Source organism: Callithrix jacchus, chromosome 15 (assembly GCF_049354715.1).
Source record: "Callithrix jacchus isolate 240 chromosome 15, calJac240_pri, whole genome shotgun sequence".
Taxonomy (NCBI): Eukaryota; Metazoa; Chordata; class Mammalia; order Primates; family Cebidae; genus Callithrix; species Callithrix jacchus.
Genome location: NC_133516.1, coordinates 71,677,240 through 71,698,073, shown reverse-complemented (window position 1 = coordinate 71,698,073; position 20,834 = coordinate 71,677,240). Strand labels below are relative to the sequence as shown.

Genomic DNA, 20,834 nt, shown 5'->3' with positions numbered 1-20,834 from the left:
TTTGCATTTCTCTAATGGCCAGTAATGATGAGCATTTTTCATATGTTTGTTGGCCTCATGTATGTCTTCTTTTGTAAAGTGTCTGTTCATATCCTTTGCCCATTTTTGAATGGGCTTGTTTTTTTCTTGTAAATCTGTTTGAGTTCTTTGTAAATTCTGGATATCAGCCCTTTGTCAGATGGGTAAACTGCAAAAATTTTTTCCCATTCTGTTGGTTGCCGATTCACTCTAATGACTGTTTCTTTTGTCATGCAGAAGCTGTGGAGTTTGATTAGGTCCCATTTGCCTATTTTGGCTTTTGTTTCCAATGCTTTTGGTGTTTTGGTCATGAAGTCCTTGCCTACTCCTATGTCCTGAATGGTTTTGCCTAGATTTTCTTCTGGGGTTTTTATGGTGCCAGGTCTTATGTTTAAGTCTTTAATCCATCTGGAGTTAATTTTAGTGTAAGGTGTCAGGAAGGGGTCCAGTTTCTGCTTTCTGCACATGGCTAGCCAGTTTTCCCAACAGCATTTATTAAACAGGGAATCCTTTCCCCATGGCTTGTTTTTGTCAGGTTTGTCCAAGATTGTATGGTTGTAGATATGTTGTGTTGCCTCTGATGCCTCTGTTCTGTTCCATTGGTCTATATCTCTGTTTTGATACCAGTACCATGCTGTTTTGATTACTGTAGCCTTGTAGTATAGTTTGAAGTCTGGTAGTGTGATGCCTCCTGCTGTGTTCTTTTTGCTTAGAATTGACTTGGCTATGCAGGCTCTCTTTTGGTTCCATATTAAGTTTAAGGTAGTTTTTTCCAGTTCTGTGAAGAAGGGTCATTGGTAGCTTAATAGGGATAGCATTGAATCCGTAAATTACTTTGGGCAGTATGGCCATTTTCACAATATTGATTCTTCCTAACCATGAACATGGAATGTTTCTTCATCTGTTTGTGTCCTCTCTTATTTCGTTGAGCAGTGGTTTGTAGTTCTCCTCGAAGAGATCCTTTACATTCATTGTTAGTTGTATTCCTAGGTATTTTATTCTCTTTGTAGCGATTGTGAATGGCAGTTCATTCTTGATTTGGCTCTTTTTAAGTCTGTTATTGGTGCATAGGAATGCTTGTGATTTTTGCACATTGATTTTGTATCCTGAGACTTTGCTGAAGTTGCTTATCAGTTTCAGGAGTTTTTGGGCTGAGACGATGGGGTCTTCTAGATATACTATCATGTCAGCTGCAAATAGAGACAATTTGACTTCCTCCTTTCCTATTTGAATACCCTTTATTTCTTTTTCTTGCCTGATTGCTCTGGCTAAAACTTCCAGTACTATATTGGATAGGAGTGGTGAGAGAGGGCATCCTTGTCTAGTGCCGGATTTCAAAGGGAATGCTTCCAGTTTTTGCCCATTCAGTATGATATTGGCTGTTGGTTTGTCATAAATAGCTTTTATTATTTTGAGATACGTTCCATCAATACCGAGTTTATTGAGGGTTTTTAGCATAAAGGGCTGTTGAATTTTGTCAAAGGCCTTCTCTGCATCAATTGCGATAATCACGTAGTTTTTGTTTTTTGTTCTGTTTATGTGGTGAATTACGTTTATAGACTTGCATATGTTGAACCAGCCTTGCATCCCTGGGATGAATCCTACTTGATCATGGTGGATAAGCTTTTTGATGTGCTGTTGCAATCGGCTTGCCAGTATTTTATTGAAGATTTTTGTGTCTATGTTCATCATGGATATTGGCCTTAAGTTTTATTTTCTTGTTGAGTCTGTTTTGGTATCAGGATGATGTTTGTCTTGTAAAATGATTTGGGAAGGATTCCCTCTTTTTGGATTATTTGGAATAGTTTCAGGAGGAATGGTAACAGTTCCTCTTTGTGTGTCTGGTAGAATTCGGCTGTGAACCCATCTGGACCTGGGCTTTTTTTGTGTGGTAGGCTCTTAATTGCTGCCTCAAATTCAGATCTTGTTATTGGTCTATTCATAGTTTTGACTTCTTCCTGGTTTAGGCCTGGGAAGACACAAGTGTCCAGGAATTTATCCATTTCTTCCAGGTTTACTAGTTTATGTGCATAGAGTTGTTTGTAATATTCTCTGATGATGCTTTGAATTTCTGTGGAATCTGTGGTGATTTCTCCTTTATCATTTTTTATTGCATCTATTTGGTTATTCTCTCTTTTCTTTTTTATTAATCTGGCTAGTGGTCTGTCTATTTTGTTGATCTTTTAAAAAAAATCAGCTCTTGGATTTATTGATTTTTTGAAGGGTTTTTTGTGTCTCTATCTCCTTCAGTTCTGCTCTAATCTTAGTTATTTCTTGTCTTTTGCTAGATTTGGGGTTTTTAAAATCTTGCTCCTCTAGCTCTTTCAATTTTGATGACAGGGTGTCAATTTTGGATCTCTCCATTCTTCTCATGTGGGCACTTATTGCTATATATTTTCCTCTGGAGACTGCTTTAAATGTGTCCCAGAGATTCTGGTATGTTGTGTCTTCATTCTCGTTGGTTTCGAAGAACTTCTTTATTTCTGCCTTAATTTCATTGTTTATCCAGTCAACATTCAAGAGCCAGTTGTTCAGTTTCCATGAAGCTGTGCAGTTCTGAGTTACTTTCTGAACTCTGAGTTCTAACTTGATTGCACCGTGGTCTGAGAGACTGTTTGTTATGATTTCAGTTGTTTTGCATTTGCTGAGGAGTGATTTACTTCCAATTATGTGGTCAATTTTAGAGTAGGTGTGATGTTGTGCTGAGAAGAATATATATCCTGTAGGTTTGGGGTGGAGAGTTCTGAAAATGTCTACCAGGTTTGCTTGTTCCAGGTCTGAGTTCAAGTCCTGGATATCCTTGTTAATTTTCTGTCTGGTTGATCCGCCTAATATTGACAGTGGAGTGTTAAAGTCTCCCACTATTATTGTGTGGAAGTATAAGTCTCTTTGTAAGTCATTAAGAACTTGCCTTATATATCTGGGTGCTCCTGTATTGGGTCCATATATATTTAGGATTGTTAGCTCTTCTTGTTTTGTCAATCCTTTTACCATTATGTAATGTCCTTCTTCGTCTCTTTTGATCTTTGTTGCTTTAAAGTCTATTTTGTCAGAGAGAGAATTGCAACTCCTGCTTTTTTTTGCTCTCCATTTGCTTAGTAATTCTTCCTCCATCCCTTTATTTTGAGCCTTTGTATATCCTTGCATATGAGATGGGTTTCCTGGGTACAGCACACCAATGGTTTTGGCTTTTTATCCAATTTGCCAGTCTGTGTCTTTTGATTGATGCATTTAGCCCATTTACATTTAGGGTTGATATTGTTATGCGTGAATTTGATACTGCCATTTTGATTCTAGCTGGCTGTTTTGCTCATTAGTTGATGCAGATATTTCATTTTTTTGATGCTCTTTAGCATTTGATATGTTTTTGGAGTGGCTGGTACTGGTTGTTTCTTTCTATGTGTAGTGCCTCTTTCAGGAGCTCTTGTAAAGCAGGCCTGGTGGTGACAAAATCTCTGAGTACTTGCTTGTTCATGAAGGATTTTATTTTTCCTTCACTTATGAAGCTTAGTTTGGCTGGATATGAAATTCTACATTGAAAGTTCTTTTCTTTAAGGATGTTGAATATTGGCCCCCACTCTCTTCTGGCTTGTAGGGTTTCTGCTGAGAGATCTGCTGTGAGTCTGATGGGCTTCCCTTTGTGGGTAACCCGACCTATCTCTCTGGCTGCCCGTAGCATTTTCTCCTTCATTTCAACCCTGGTGAATCTGACGATTACGTGCCTTGGGGTTGCTCTTTTTGAGGAATATCTTTGTGATGTTCTCTGTATTTCCTGGATTTGAATATAGGCCTGCCTTGACCTGAAGAGTGTTTTCCAGCTTGGATTCATTCTCTTCGTCACATTCAGGTACACCTATCAAACGTAGATTAGGTCTCTTCACATAGTCCCACATTTCCTGGAGACTTTGTTCATTCCTTTTTGCGCTTTTTTCTCTAATCTTGCCTTCTCGTTTTATTTCATTGAGTTGATCTTCGACCTCTGATATCCTTTCTTCTGCTTGGTCAATTTGGCTGTTGAAACTTGTGCATGCTTCGCGAAGTTTTTGTGTTGTGTTTTTCAGCTCCATCAGTTCACTCATATTCCTCTCTAAGTTGTCCATTCTTGTTATCATTTCATCAAATCTTTTTTTAAGGTTCTTAGTTTCTTTTTGTTGACTTAGAACACGTTCTTTTAGCTCACGGAAGTTTCTTATTACCCACATTCTAAAGTCTGATTCCATCATTTCATCACATTCATTCTCTGTCCAGCTTTGTTCCCTTGCTGGTGAGGAGTTGTGATCCCTTACAGGAGGCGAGGTGTTCTGATTTCGGGTGTTTTCCTCCTTTTTGTGCTGGTTTCTTCCCATCTTTGTGGGTTTGTCCACCTGTCGTCTGTGTAGTTGCTGATTTTCAGATTGGGTCTCTGAGTGGACATCCAGATTGTTGATGATGAAGTTATTTCTGTTTCTTAGTTTTCCTTCTAACAGACTGGCCCCTCTGCTTTAGGACTGCTGAGGTCCACTCCAGCCCCTGCTTGCCTGGGGGTCACCTGCAGCAGCTGCAGAACAGTAAGGGTTGCTACCAGTTTCTTCTTCTGCTATCTTTGTCCCAGAATGATGCCTGCTAAATGTCAGTCTGATCAGTCCTATGTGAGGTGACTCTTTGGATATACAGGGGTCAGGGAGCTGCTTGAGGAGACAGTCTGTTCTTTACAGGAGCTCAAGTGCTGAGCTGTGAGCTCCGTTGTTCATTTAGAGCTGCTAGGAAGGTATGTTTAAGTCTGTTGGAGCAGAACTAATAAACCCCCTTTTTTTTTCACCAGGTGCTCTGTCTTGGGGGTTTAGGGCTTTATTTATGGTATCTGTTGCATTACTGCCTTTTTTTCTTTTTTTTCCTGGCCTGTCCTGCCCAGCAAGGGGGCAGCCTAGTCACTGCCTGTAGAGGTTTTGCTGAGCCTCTGCTGTGGGTGCTGCCCTGCTGCTGGCTTGTATTTCCCTGCTGCTGTTTGTATTTCCCTGCAGTCCTGTTTATATGGGTGTGGTTAGAACTGCCATGGCAATGTTGGCCCGCCTCTGTAATGGCAGACTCTCTCTGTTATGGTGGGTTGCCTCGGCAACGGCAGGCTGCATTAGCAATGGCAGACTACCTCCGTAGGGGTGGAGTGCCTCGGTAATGGCAGATGCCCCTCCCCAACAGAGCTGGGTCATCCCGGTTTTAGCTATGCTTGCCGTGAAACTCTCAACCCCGAGTGGTTCCAATTGCTGTTTGTTTGTTTTTGTGGGCGTGGAACCCGCCAAGCCTGATCACCTGGCTCCCTGCCTCAGAGCCCCCCTTTTTTTTTAAGTTGAACAATTGACTCTCTCCCAGGTGTTCCAGTCACCTGCTGAAAGGGCACCGGGATCTGTGTGATTTCCCATGCAGCGACCCACTGCACCGGCTGAAACAACGTGGCTGCCCGGGAATCTCCTGGCCTGCTTTATGTTTGAGTCCCGTTTAATCAGACGACTGGGCTAATCTGCCTTCCCGGATCTTGAATTGCCAGTTTAACAGGGCAACCAGACCAGTGAATTTTGTATGGAGAGCCACTGCACCACGGCTCCAGCCGAAACAGCTGCGCTGGCAAAAACAGCCGCACCGGCCAAAACAGCTGCTCTGGTGACCTGTGGGGCTCCTCCACCTGGGAATCTCCTGGTCTGTGGGCAATAAAGATCCATCTGGAAATACAGCGTCCACTCACCCTCTGCGCTTTCACTAGTAGCTGTAATCCTGAGTTGCTCCTAACAGCACCATCTTCCTTCCCCCCCAAAACAGCCAATTATTAATGAGAAATTTTACATTCTCAATTCCTCCTAAGTCTTTGAAATGTGGTGTGTGTTTCCATGCAGAGCTCATCTGTGTTTGGACTTGTCACATTTCAAGAGCTCAATCACCATGTGTGACTCATGGCTACAATATCAGACAGCACAGCTCTAGACTTCTAATTCCAGCTTGAGGGGGTTGCTTTAAGGTAAGAAAATAAGACTCGAATTACTGAGGGGCTTTCCTAGGCCTAAGGTGCTTGTTGGGTACACAGACTGAGAGTGGGTTCTCTCAGCTACTCATAGGGGTCTTGAATTGCTTGTATCTTGGTTTTCAGCTGCATTCCAAACTTCAGAGATAACCAAACAAGAGGTTGCCAGAAAAATGAAGCATTGCCCCAGTTTTATGAGAATGAATAATTTTCTAATATCCATTGTCTTTGATAAGAAAAGTAGACTCACATTCTAAAAAGGTTTTCAAGAAACATAAATAGGTGACTTCATACCCAGTGCATACTTAATCACTTAAAAATAACTTTTTCTGGCTGGGTGTAGTGGCTCACACCTGTAATCCCAGCACTTTGGGAGGCTGAGGTGGGCAGATCACCTGAGGTCAGGAGTTTGAGACCAGCCTGGCCAACATGGTGAAACCCATCTCTACTAAAAATACAAAAATGAGTGGGCGTGGTGGCAGGCAGCTGTAATCCCAGCTACTTAGGAGGCTAAGGGCACAAGAATCACTGGAACCTGGGAGGCAGAGGCTGCCATGAGCCAAGATTGCACTGCTGCACTCCAGCCTGCACTTGGCAACAGAGCAAGACTTGGTCTCAATCAAATAAAATTAAAAAATAAAACCAATGACTTTTCAGAGTGAGAGTATGGAACCAAATTGACAGGGTACGTGCATCAATTATCAAGATCATTCATCTCAGCCCAGATGGACTCAAACTCTTGCAGGTAGTTTGCTCTTTGAAGTAACCCATGCATGCCAGATTCACAGAAACCTGTGTTTCGCCAGTGCTTCCTCTCCTCATCCCCTAGCAGATTCCATACGACCCTCTGGTGCACCACAAGTCAAGCTAGCTGATAACTGGTGTCCATGCTTGCCCCTTCCATTAGATTGAGAGTATTTCAGAGTTTAGAGGGAATGAGACTTCTTTATTTCTACATTTCCAGCAGCCAACTTGGCCTGCTGCAGGTGCTAATAAATGTTTATTGAATTTGTCAATGAATTAATGAAGGTAAAATGCTGCGGGAGTGAAAATGTAGTGGGGAGAAAAACAGACGCAATGCTTTCCTCCAGGAGTAACAAAGGAGACCCCTAACAAATGCCCACGCCCTATGTCCTTATTGGACATTGGGTTGGTTGCCGTTGCTGGGCTCTGCCAGCTTTGAGAGTCTGTAAGCTTATGGCATACAGTGGCAAATGCCCACACAGCTTAAGAGCTTCTTGCTCAGGATGACCATATAATTCATCATCCAAACCAGGACACAGTTGAGGGAACTATAGCATTGTATTTACAATTGCTTCAGGTATATAACTGCTCCAGTATAAACTGGGACTGGCTCTGGGTAAACTGGGAAGTGTGGTCACCCTGCTTTTGCTCCTAGGAGCCTTCCCTGAGTGAGCAGAGTCCCCTATGGGGAGCTCAAGTAGTGTGTTCTACCCACCTGAGCTTTGTTTACCCCAGTCTTATGTCGAGGTCAACTGTTCTCTTTCAGGATATAAACTCAGGGTGTAGGGACTGTGTCCTTTTAATCCTCTCCACCTCTCTCCCTGATGTTGACTTGACACCAGCAGATACACAGTAGGCTCCATGATGACCCACTGAATGGAAGAATTGGACTCCCAGTCCCCATTGTATTCTCGTCCACCCAAAAAATATTTGGTAAAGACTTAATTTGAACTAGTCCTCATGCTGGGCCCTGGGACAACAGAGATTAGTGGGAACCACAAGGAATTTTCAATTTGTGGAGAAGATAGACTTGAAAATAAGGGAGTCTAGAATGGAGGTTGTCACAGCTAGGAGGGATGAGCAGAGGGAGAGACAGACTCTACCTGGGATGGGAAGAGGGTGGTAGAGAGGGTCATCAACATACACTGGTAGTTATTCTACTCAGCATCATTTCTTCTCCTGGTAACAGCACCTTGATTTTCCTTTAGGAAATTCTTCTGCCTTATCCTTTAACCAGGTGGTTCATTTGAGGCTAATCTTACACATTGGCCCCCAGGACGGATATGAGCCTCAAGCCTGGCCAGTGGGAGCAACAAATATTCCTGGCCACAGGGAATGTTTCAAGCATGGGCAGTTAATACGGCCAATGAGTGTTGATGTTGGCATTTCTACTAGAGTATTTAGGAAAGAGAAGCCCTCCTTCTTCCAGGAGCACTAAAGCTGGTATAATTATAGCCCAGAGATGTTCATGGTCATCTTGTCATCAACAAGAAAGAAACTCCTTGAGAATGAAGCAACAAAGAGGAAAGCAGAGCCAAGAGATGGGAAGATCTGGTGGAATCATTTCAGGGCCTGGATCCAGCCATGCCTGAAACTGCATATTGACAGATTTCTCAATTTATCGAGCCACTATATTCTCTTTTCATGCTTAAGCTAGTCTATACTGGATTCTGTCACTTATAACTGGAAGACTTAATGGATACACCAAGTTTCACAGAGAGCATAGTACTAAGAGTAGGCAGTGAATAATGGCAGAGGAAGAGGCAGGGCCTTGCATGGGAGGGTGGTGGGGAGTAAGAGCAAAGACCCTGAGATGTGGAACAGCAACCCACGCTGTGATGCCCAGGGGTCAGCTCTGGGTGCCTGGTCTGACCTGGCTTACCCGTTTGTCATATGCCATTCCATGGGGACAGTTGTTGGCTGACACAGTGAGTGTTACTGTGTCATTCAGGGAGGTGAAGGTGACCGTGATGGAGTCCTGTCCCAGCACCTTTAGCTTCATTTGCTCATTCACCTGTAGATAAAGAAACAGTACTGAGAGAATCCCTGCTTCTACAGTCCCACTCACCCTTTCCTGACCCACCACAAAGCACAAAGCCCCTGTTGGCTTGGGGCTGAAGGTTTGTAAGAGCTTTCTGGTTCTTGCATTAGAATTTAGCTTCATGGAGAAGACAGAAAAATTCCAGGCTCCCCTGGGGGATCCACTAAAAAAGTAACTGATGCTTCCTTATTCCTACTCCTTTCCTTTCCAAACCAAGCATGAAATCCACTGTGAATGAGACACAGGTGTCTGGCAGGTGTGTCAGCTTCAGTTCTGGTAAAAATGGATTGGGAATGCAGCTTGGATCAGAGGGTAACCCTTTATCCCTGAATCGAACAGATGTGTCCACTTAGGCACCAGGTCTGACTATGACTTTTGTCCTACAACAGTGGGAAGGTGACCACATGGCAGGAAGCACCGAAAGCCCTCTGCAGATTGGGGGAAGATGTCAAAGAGTACCCAGAAGGGCCTGGGCTACATGTACGCAGCCCCTTCCCTTAAAGTCACCAAATATGTCACTACGCTTTCCCTGAGGAGGAGCCAAAGATGGGTGGAAAAAAGGGCAGCTACTCTTTATCATCACTTCCAAAAGAGTGGGATTTCCTTTAAGCAGTACCAGACTGCAACTTGGGGAGGGTGAGTTGCCCTTAAAACAATTCACTCCTTAGAGCTCTGTGGTCTATGGGTGAGTCCCAGTTCTGCCTCCTGATAACAAGCCATTTAGCTTCACTGAATCTCAACTTCTTCCACATGAAATCACTGAAAGGCTATTAAAGGGATCAAATGAGATAAAAATGGTGGAAGTGGTTTTGTAAGCCATTAAGGCCTATGTCCAGCATGAGCAGATATTGTCAGGACAAGGTAGAGCAACTCACATTTAAGGCTGCTGAACAAATTGCATGTGCAGAGCACTATTTACACCCTTCCTGAGAGTCTCAGAGTATACAGCCCTACACTGCTGGGCTTCTCTTAGTCTTCAATGTCCCTGACCTATAATATCCCCTTCCTTACAAATACCTCCAGGATGCCTCTGAACCAAAGAACAAACAAACAAAACACTCTCTGCTTTGCTCCTTCCATTTCCTTCGACTATTCTAGTTGCTTGCCCAGGGATCTAGCTTAAATTCTTTACTTTGAGTTTCTTCCTCATATCCTGCAGTCTGAACACTGGTTCCCACTAGCACCCTGAAAGTACTGAACTATGACTTGCCAAGTCTTTTGACATCTTCAAACTTGATCACTATCACTTAAAAGAAACGTTCCTCTCTCTTGTCCTCCTTCTAGAGGATTTGAGCAGGTGTCAAATCCCAGCATTGCCCCTTACCAGTTGGGCAATTTTAGACAAATTGGTTAGCTTCTCTGAGCCTGGGGACAATAATAATGAAAGGTAAAGTAAAAGTAAAAAGTTTTATCCCATGAAATTTTCTCATCAGATGCTTAGTAAATTTCAGCAGATTTCACAGGTTAGCACAGTGCAGCTTTTATTTATTATCCTTGCTTCCTGGATTGTTTCTCTTTTCTCCCCAACCTCCCAAGTATGGCAGCTCTACAAACCACAGACTTGTCTTCTTGAGAGTTCATTAGCCAGCCCATTATATCTTATCCATTATCCCCAATCTCTCACCTTAGGTCAGGGTCCACGTCACAGTAGCCCAGAGAGATATGGCCACTGAACCAAATAAGCATGTCTAAAACCATTTTGATCACTGACCCTCTCAGAAAATTCTGTTTCCAATCAGACACATAATCCATCATGGAGTCATCTACAATTCCCTCCTCCTTTCATCTGTAAGGCCATGCCCATGCATCACTGAGTTCTCTTATTGAAATGACCCCTTTAAAAAACATTGCCACCATTTGTAATGATGTTGGGTCTGGCTAGTAACTCCCCAACTGGTCTCTCCACAAGCCCATCCATTGGTCTCTCTCCAAGCAACCAAAAATGCTAGACTGAGCATTTCGGCCCTCAGCTTAAAAATCAAACAGCTGGTTCTACTTCCAGTATAGCTGAGTCAGTGCCTGACTGGCTGCCTTCCTTAGATAACTTGAAAAAACAAAGAAATAACAACGACCCAAAGGTATGAAGAGTGAACAAATGCAGGCAGACTTAGAAGAGGAGTCAAAATTTAAAAGAAAGGAGCAGCATGGGATAATGCTTTGTTTTACAACGTTAGCCTGAAGGCAGGCCAAACTCCACCATCTTTCTGGCCTGAAGAACCCAGAGGACAGAACCTGAAGCAACCACAGTCACAGGAACATATGGAAAGAATTCCAGAAGGGATAGGACAAGAGATGGAGAGGCCAGAATTCTATGTATAAACTGTCCATGTCTCTGGCTGATCCTTGAACCATCCATGAGCAGGGAAGACTCAAGATACCTTATGGTTGAAAAGAACAACAAACATAAAAACTTGAACTGAGATGTGAGCTTCTGCAAGTAAAACAGTTTGTGGTTTCAGTCTAACCAAGTTCATTGCCTATGAAAACAAGAATATCAACACTCTTCAGAGAAATACACCAGAATTCAGAGACTCACCACACACCATTCACAATGTCCACCTACAATCCAAAATTTTGAATATGTGAAGAACCAGTGAAGTGTGAGCTCTTCTCAAAGCAACAGATAATCAACAGAGGTCAACTCTGTCTGATAAGACCCAAACATTGAAGTTTTCAGACAAGAATTTTAAAGCACTGATTTTACTACACTAAATTAGGTAAGGGAAAATGTACTTGTAGAAATTATAAAATATGGAATCTCAGCAGAGAAATAGAGAATATAAAATTATCTATCTGAAATTTTAAATTGTTACATTATCATAATAGTAGAATGGAGATGACAGAATAAAGTTTTTGAACTTGAAGACAGATCTAGAGAAATTATCAAATCTCAAAAGTAAAGAGAAAACAAATGTGAATAACAACAACATAAGCGAGCTTAGGAACCCTTGCGACAATATCAAAAAGTCTAAAATAGATATAATTGGAGTCTCAGAAGAAAAGGAGAAAGATTGGAGTAGTTTTTTTTTTTCTAAAGAAGGTTTAGATGATTCCCCAAATTTGGTGAAACAAATTTAAATGAATTTACAGACTCAAGAAGCTCAGTAAATGGAATAAATATGAAGACAACCACACCTAGACACCTCACAGTTAAACTTAGAAAACCAAAGAAAAGAGAAAATCTTGCAAGCAGCTAAAGAAAATAAACAGTAACTTGAATAACTACAGACTTCTTATAAACTGTGGAAGACAGACACAGTGCAACAACATCTTTAAAATGCTGAAAGAAAAAAAAATCATCCCAAAATCATATCCAGCAACAATATCCTTTAATAAAGAGATTTCTTTTCTTCATGAAAGAAAACAGAGAACACGTTGCCAGAAGATATGCACTTCAAGAAAGCCAAAGAAGTTCTTCAGGCTGAAGAGAAATGGTACCAGAGGAAACTTGGATCTTCAGAGAGTAAGGAAGAACACTGGAAAGAGCAGCTAGGTAAAAACAAATGGGCCCCTGCAACCTCCAAGACAGCGTGCAAACTCCTCAGTCTACATCCAGTGCTCCCACCTCCACCTGACATCATACACACCTCTTGCTCCAACTTTCTTTCACAAGAAGCACTTGTGACCTCTTAAAAAAAACACATTTAGTCCCAACTCCAACCTTTGCAGATGCTGCTCCCACTACCCAGAAGACTTTTCCCTCTTCCTCCTCTCTATGTGAATCATACACACTCACCCCCATGCTACAACCCCAGGGCCACCTTCTCTTCCAGGCCACCCCTGACTTCACATGCCTCTATTGTGCTTTTCTTCATGCAGCTCCAAGGAATATAACAATGAACTAAAATACACTGGTAAAACACTTCATTGATGTCAAAGCACCTTCCCCTCCATTATTTCATTTCTTCTCATGAAAGTACCATGAGGCTGGAGGGCAGTTCTGGTGACCCATTTTGTATAGATGACACAACTGAGACTCAGAGAAGCTGAGAGGTTTTCAAAAAGTTGCACAGCCGAAGTCTGGCAAACCTGGCCCTAGTACTTAGCTCCTCAGATTCTTATCACAGTTCTCTGCTTAGCCACACTAACACACAACTTACGATGCCTTCCTTCAACTGATTTCTAATCTTGGAATTATAAACTTTTCATACAGCTATGAAACATTAAACATTAAGAAAACAACACAATACACCCCTAGACTGGGGATCTCAGACCTGGCCAAGCCTCAAAAATGTTTGTGAAAACCACAGAAATCCAAAATTCCTAACATACCAACTGAGTCAGTGTTGCTCTGGGGCTGTGACTGGGATCTGTATTTTATAAAAAGTCCCAGAGGTGATTCTCATATGCAGGCAGAGATGAGAACCTGTTCCTGATATTAATTGCCAAGTGACTAATCCAAAGTGTGTGCACTGGGAGAAGACAGAAATGGGTGTGGGATGGGATGCCACAAAGGAGGGAGTTTGGGCAGGGCTTTGAAGGAATTTGGAAGGACATTTGCACTGGCAAAGAGAGGAAGGGGTGCATTTCAGGCCAAGGGAGTAGGAAAGGTGAGACATGTTCAAGGGATTGAATATTCCTGAACAGCGGTATGGTCTGAGGAATCAGAGCATAAGGAGGAGAGTCAGTGGCCAGTATAGGGGATGAACTGAGAGGATAAGAGACAGGAGACTAAGGGTAGGGGCTGGAGCCCTCCCATGCACTCCAAGAGTGCTTGTGTCCACAACCATTATGGTGAGACTCTTCATCTGGGGCCAGCTTGACTAGCTGTTCTGTGATCTTCCTCTGAATTCCAACACTTGCCCTTCTCTTGCAGTTCTTATCTGTGTCTGCCCTGTGGTCTTATTACTCCCTTAAACTTTTGAGTTCCTTGATGGGTTTTGTTTCTCCTTCCATCCTCCAACTGGTGATTCTCAACTGGGTGGCAGTTTTGCCCTCCAGAGGCTACATTTGGTGGTGCCTGAAGATACTTTTGGTTGTCACAACTGGGAAAGGGGATACTACTAGAATCTAGTGGGATGCTAAACTTCCTACAATGCACAGTTATAACAAAGAAATATCCATCCCAAAATGTCAGTGGTGTCAATGATGAGGAACTCCGTCACAGATAAAGTGACAAGCATATTTAATTGCTTTATTAATAAGTTTATTAATTTATTAATAATTCAGTCTTCTTTATGATGTTATTTAATAAATCTTTGGTGAATTATTATCTGAATAGCCAAATGAATGAAAAAAGAGTTTGTATCTATCAGCCACTTTTGACTTCCAGATTGTTTTATTTTATAGATAACAAAGTTACAAATATCAAAACTGGGGAGACCAACACAGAATTGCTAATTTTTATTATTGCTGCACATAGGCATTAAAAATAAAGCTATCAACTACCATAACTGTTACTTTATTAAACACATTTGAACAGAAAAATAGAATGATATTAATAATAAAAATTACACCGGAAGGATATTACCAAGAAATGTCAGTAAAGCGGCCAATAGTTTAGGCTGGTGAAAAGTTCCCTTCAGCCAACCTGGACCACCATCCACCAATTTGGGAACCTCGGAATGAGATTACAAGCTCCTTCAGGGTAGGACTCCTCTCTTACAGACAGCCCTGAGCTTTTAATGCTAGGCAGTGCATGGCAGAATGCCTAGGCCCTCCCTGTGGCAGTGAGCACCACTGTGCTGCCCATCCCTACCTTGTATTCCAGGGAAAGCAGGGTCTCCGTCCTGGAAGTCCAGCTCCATTTGTGGACTACATAGCCCTGCTGGTCATTGGTGGTCCCACCTTCCTCATCCAAGACTAAGACATATGGGCAACTAGGAGAGATACAGATGTGAGTAGCTGCCACCAGGCCCCTGAAGGAAGCTCTCATCAGTGCAGGCTGTGGCAGCTCTGTAAGGTCTGTAAGACTCAGTCCAGGCTGTAGGAATGGTGGAGTCCTGCAGGCAGCCTCACTTTCCCTACCTGCTATGGTCTGAGGCCCTTTACCACCTGTTGATGCTACTGGAGGAGCCAAGTCTGAGAGAGATAATGAAGGCTCAGGTCAAACCCAAGAGGGGAAGAAATGGAATTTGTGCTCTGTTGCCTAGTAGCCTGATTGGTGCCTGTATAACAGGCCTAGTAGCCTGTTGCTTGGTGCCTGTATAACAGGCACCAAGATGGGAAATGGAACACCTATAACGTAAGAGTAACTCATTTCTTCCAAGAACAGTTCCTTATGAAAAGCCAGGCAAACCCAGACATGGTGGCTTATGCCTGTAATCCCAGCACTTTGAGGGGCTGAGGCAGGAGGATCATTTGAGGCTAGGAGTTTGAGATCATCCTGGTCAACATAGTGAAGCCTTGTCTCTACAAAAAATTTAAAAACTTATCTAGGCATTGTAGCACATGTCTGTAGTCTCAGCTAACCCAGGAGGCTGAGGTGGAAGTATCACTTGAACCCAGGAGTTTGAGGCTACAGTGAATTATAATTATGCCACTGCACTTCAACCTGGGTGACAGAGTGAGAGCAAGACCCTGTCACAAAACAAAAACAAAAAGAAAAGCCAGACAATATCAACTTTTGGCTGGGAATAATTTGCACTTCTTTGAAAAGATGCCACAGAAGTAGTGTGTTCACGCCTCTCCTTCACCCACTCCTGGTATAAAACACATTTTTCAACTAAATAATTCTTCCATTAATATAACTAACAGTCAAGATCTTAGTGCTCTGGGGTACCAAGTGGAATAGGACTTGGGAAGTTGTCCTTATCACTGGCTGTGACACAGATACAGCAAGGAAGGGCTAAGCCTTAAAGTTCCTATGTCCCTACAGAAATAGCCTCAGCCCTGCCTCACTGCCTTACTAGACCTCTAGACGCTGCTTGGCTTCTTCTTTCACTAGGGACTCAGAGTCACCACCTCAGTCCTCCCTCCATCACCCTCAGAGGTACTTCCATGAGACTAGTATTCTCCCATTCCACTTACCTGGTTTTTAGGTTGTAGTGAACATAGACCTGACCTTTAGCATTGAATAGGGCCAGCAAGGAGGAGCCAGGTATGTCATTAAAGAGATAGGTGATGGTTCTCCCTCTGCAGCATGTGGGGATCTGACATATAGCGACATTTCCAGAGGGATAGCTGGCAGAAATGTTCAGGAAGAACTAACAAAAAATTTCCCTGGTTCTGCTGTCAGGTATCCCATTGAAGCAAGTCCACATGTCAAAGTGTTAGCTATTTGGTGCATCATTCTCCATCTTCAAACACCCTCCTTGCATTTTGCATAAGCAACAATTATATGATTATGGAACCCAACGATGCCCTAGCTGCTTTTCTGTATCTTCTTTCTATTTTCTCACAACCACCTTGTGGTAGGTAGTATTATCTTCTTTTCACAGATGAGTAGGGTCCCCCTGGGTCTAATGGGTTTTCTGAGACATAGAACTTCCGGTATAAAACCTAAAAAGTCCTAGGTAAACCAGGATGAGTTGGTCACCCTATAGATGAGGAATCTAAGGTGCAGAAAATTATCTGCCCCATTTCACATCACAAAGAAGTGGCAAAGCCAGGATTTGATTGCTGAGGCCAGCAATATTTCTAACACTGTCAGGCTGCTCCCTCTTCTGACCAATCAAGGAGGACAGGTAATGTCTCCTTGTTCATTTTCTAGTAAAGAGGGCCCAAGAAGCACTGGTCCTGACTAAGAAAGACATGGTGTGGGCAGCCACTGTCCTGTGTGCAGGAATTTCACAAGCAGTACCCCAGACAGAGAAGCATTTCAGAATGAAAGCAGAAGGAAAGGAAATAAAGAAAAATTAAGATTCGCAGGGACCTATGGGAGGCCATCAAGCATATCAACATATATAAAATAGGAGTCCCAGAAGGAGAGAAAAATGAAGGTACAAGGAATATTTGAAGAAATGATGGCTGGAAACTCCCCAAATTTGATGATATACATGTTTAAGAAGCTTAACAAACTCCAAGTAGGACAAATTCAAAGATATTCTCACTGAGACACATTATAATCCAACTGTCAAAAGACAAATACAAAGAGAAAATCTTGAAAGCAGCAAGACAAAAAAGACTCCTCATATATAAGAGATTTTCAATAAGATTCAGGACTGATTTCTCATCAGAGACAATGGGGTTTAGAAGGTAGCAATATGAAATATCTAAAGACCTCAAAGGAAAAAAATAAAACTGTAGGCCAACAATTCTATGTCAAGCAAAATTATCCTTCAAACATGAAGAAATTAAAACATTCCCAGAAACAAATATCGAGAAGGCTAATCACTAGTAGACCTGCCCTACAAAAAAAAAAAAGTGCTGAAGAAAATCCTTCAGGCTGAAATGAAAGGACACTAGATAGTGACTCAAACTCATACAAAGAAAAAACGAACACTAGTAAAATTAACTATATAAGTAACTATAAAATCCTGTATTCTATTTTCAGCATATAATTTTTCTTTTTTTTTCTTTATGATTTGAAAGATAAATCTATAAAACAATAATTGCAAACCTATATTAATGGGTAAACAATATATCTGTAAAATATAATTTCTGATAAAAACATAAAGGGTGGTCATATAGAACTATATAGGAGCAGAGTTTTATATACTATTGTGGCTAAGTTATTCAAACTAGAGTGTTAATTGTAATACCCAGGTATATTAGTTTCCTAGGGCTATCATAACAAAGTACTGTGGCTAAAAGCAACATAAATTTATAATCTCACACTTCCAGAAGCTAAATGTCCAAGATCAAGGTGTCAACAGGGTTATATTTTGGAAGGCTTTGGGGAAGAATCCTTCCCTGCCCCTTATAGTTTCTGGTGGCTGCCAGAAATCTTTTGGTATTCTTTGGATTGTACATGCATCATTTCAATCTCTGCTCCAGTCATCACATGGCTTTCTTCTGTGTGTCTGCGTGTATCTGGGTGACTGTTTTCTTTTCTTATAAGGATACCAATCACTGCAGTAGGGCCCACCCCAACAATATGACTGCATCTTAAAAATCACATCTTCAGAGCCCCTATTTCCAAATGTGGTAATATTCTGAGGTTCCATGTGGATACAAATTTTGGGAGACACCATTCAACTCATTATACCAAGACAACCCTAGAGAAATAACTTAAAAATATGGAGAAAAGGAAATGAGAAGTAAATCAAAATGGCATGCTACAAAAAGTCAGACACAAAAAGAGGAAGTAATGAAGAAACCAAGAAACAAAGATGCTATAAGACATATAGAAAACAAATTTAAAAATTAAAGAATTAAGTCCTTTTGTATCCACAATTACTTTAAACAGAAGTAGATTAAACTCTCTAATCAAAAAGTCCACAGCTGAGGCATGAGAATCACTTGAGCCCAGGAGGTAGAGGCTGCAGTAAGCCAACGTCACGCCACTAAACTCCAGGCTGGGAGAGAGAGTGAGACTCAGTCTCAAATTAAAAAAAAAAAAAAAAAAAAGCTGGCAGGATGAATTTTTAAAAACCAAAACATGATTCAACATATGCTGTGTCTAAGAGACTCACTTTAGATCCAAAGACACAGCTTGGTTGAAAGTGAAATGATGGAAAAAGATATTCTATGCAAATTGTAACCAAAATAGAGTAGGGGTGAATATGCTAATGTCATGCAAAATATATGTTAAATTAAACATTTTACAAGTGACAAAGAAGGACATTACATATTGAGAAAAGGGTGAATACCTCAAAAATATGTAAAAATTATAGAGATATACGCACCTAATAAAAGAGCCTCAAGATACATAAATAAAAAACCTGATAGAATTAAAGGAAGAAATAGTTCTACAAAAATAGTTGGAGACTTCACTAACTCATGTTCTATCCAATAATGGATAGAACAACTAGACAGAAGATCAATAAAGAAATAGAAGCCTTACGTTGTATGCAGTGGCTCATGCCTGTAATCCCAGCACTTTGGGAGACCAAGGCAGATGGATTACCTGAGGTCAGGAGTTCAAGACCAGCCTGGACAACATGGTGAAACCCCGTCTCTACTAAAAAATACAGAAAAATTAGCTGGACATGGTGGTGCACACCTGTAATCCCAGCTACTTAGGAGGCTGAGGCAGGAGAATCACTTGAACCCGGGAGGCAGAGGTTGCAGCAAGCCAAGATTGCACCACTGCACTCCAGCCTGGGAGAAAGAGTGAGACTGCAGCTCGAAAGAGAGAATGAAAGAGAGAAAGAAGGAAAGAAGGAAGGAAGGAAGGAAGAAAATAGAGGACGTGAACAACATTACTAACCAACTAGAACTAACAGGAACATGCAGAATCCCACCCAAACACAGCAGAACACATATTCTCACATTCACATGGATCATTCTCCAGTACAGACAATATGTTAGGCCACAAAACAGGTCTCAATAAATTTTAAAAGACTGAAACCATAGAAAGTATCTCCTTTGATCACAATGGAATGAAACTAGAAATAACTAACAAAAGAAAATGGGGAAGATTCACAAATACATGAGAATTAATAAAGAAATCACAAGGAAAATTATAAAATACTTTGAAATGAATAAAAACAAAACACAGCATATCAAAACTTATCATAGAAAGGCAAAGCAGCACTCAGAAATTTATAGCTATAAATACCAACATTAAAAGAAAAGAAAGATCTCAAATTAATAACCCAATTTTCTACCTTAAGGGACTAGAAAAAGAAGGGCAAATTGAAGCGAAGCTAGCAGATGGAAGAAAAAAAGAAAGATCAGAGTGGAGAAAAACAGAATAGAGAACAGAAAAATAGAACCAACAAAACTAAAAGTTGTGTCTTTGATAAATTGATAAAGCACAAACTTCTAGTAGACAGATTAAAAAAAAATAACAGAGAAAGGCTTGAATTCCTAAAATCAGAAATGAAAGTGGGCCTTAAATAAAAAGTATCCTAATACAATAATACAAACAGCTGTACACCATAAAGTTAGATAACCTAGATGGACAAATTCCTAGAAACACATAAACTACCAGAAGTGATGCAAAAAAAAAAGTAAAAACTCTAAATAGAACTATAGCAAGTAAAGAGATTAAATCATTAATGAAAAATCTCCCAACAAAGAAAAGCCTAGGACCAGATAGATTCACTGGTGAATTTTACCAGACATTTAAAGAATACCAATCCTCCTCAAGCTCTTCCAAAAAATAGAAGAGCAGAACTGAACACTTCCTAACTCATTCTATTAGGCCAGGGTTACCTTGATACCAAAGCCAGACAAATACATAAAAAGAAAACTTCCCATATCTCTTATGAATATAAACATAAAATATCTTAACAAAATACCAGCAAACCAAATTCAGCAGCATCAAAAGGATTATTCCTGTGACCAAGTGGGGTTTATCCCAGGAATGCAAGTATGGTTCAACATACAAAAATCAGTGTAATGTACCATAGTAATAGAATGGGGGGAGGGGAATTATGATCATCTTAATTGATGAAGAAAAAGCATTTGACAAAATTCAATACCCTTTCATGATTAAAAAGCACTCAACAACTTCAAAATAGAAAGGAACTCCCTTAACATATTAAGAGCCATATATGAAAAAACTCACAACTAACATCATAATCAATGGTGAAAGAATGAAAACTTTTCCTCTAAGATAAAGAACAAGACAAGCAGGACTGCTTTCACCACTTCTATTCAAGATTGTACTGGAAGTTCTGGCCACAGCTTAGCAACAAGAAGAAATAAAAAGACTCAAAATTGAAAAGGAAGAAGTAAAATGACCTCTGTTTGCAGATGACATGATTTTATATATAGAAAATTCTAAAGAGTCCACACAAAAAAATCTAGAACAAATAAATTTAGAAATGTTACAGATATAAGATCAACACACACAAAAGAGTTGTCTCCAAGAACACAGATGTCTTTCAATTTATTTAGGTCTTCTTTAAATTAATTTGGCAATGTTTTCTGTGTACAAGTTCTGTACCACCTTGCTATTTATTTGTTCTCGTTTATACAGCATTTTGTATTGCTTGTTGCCAGTGCTCATGGGTTGGAAGAATTAATATTATTGACTGGTGTGGCTCATCC

The 20,834-nt window shown here is 41.0% G+C and overlaps 1 protein-coding gene across 14 annotated transcripts in view; it reads right to left on the bottom strand.

Moving 5' to 3' along the window:
* C15H3orf20 (chromosome 15 C3orf20 homolog) overlaps positions 1-20,834 on the bottom strand; it is a 114,191-nt gene that overhangs the window by 56,304 nt on the left and 37,053 nt on the right. For all 14 annotated transcript variants that reach the window (XR_008476836.2, XM_035273753.3, XM_054245964.2 and 11 more), the window contains 3 exons: positions 15,762-15,914; positions 14,491-14,611; positions 8,634-8,765 (listed from right to left, as the gene is read on the bottom strand). Coding sequence is in view for 13 of the 14 variants with exons in the window: in XM_035273753.3 (XP_035129644.2) it covers positions 8,634-8,765; positions 14,491-14,611; positions 15,762-15,914 (406 nt within the window). In the remaining variant the exon portion in view is untranslated. The remainder of the gene's footprint in view (positions 1-8,633; positions 8,766-14,490; positions 14,612-15,761; positions 15,915-20,834) is intronic.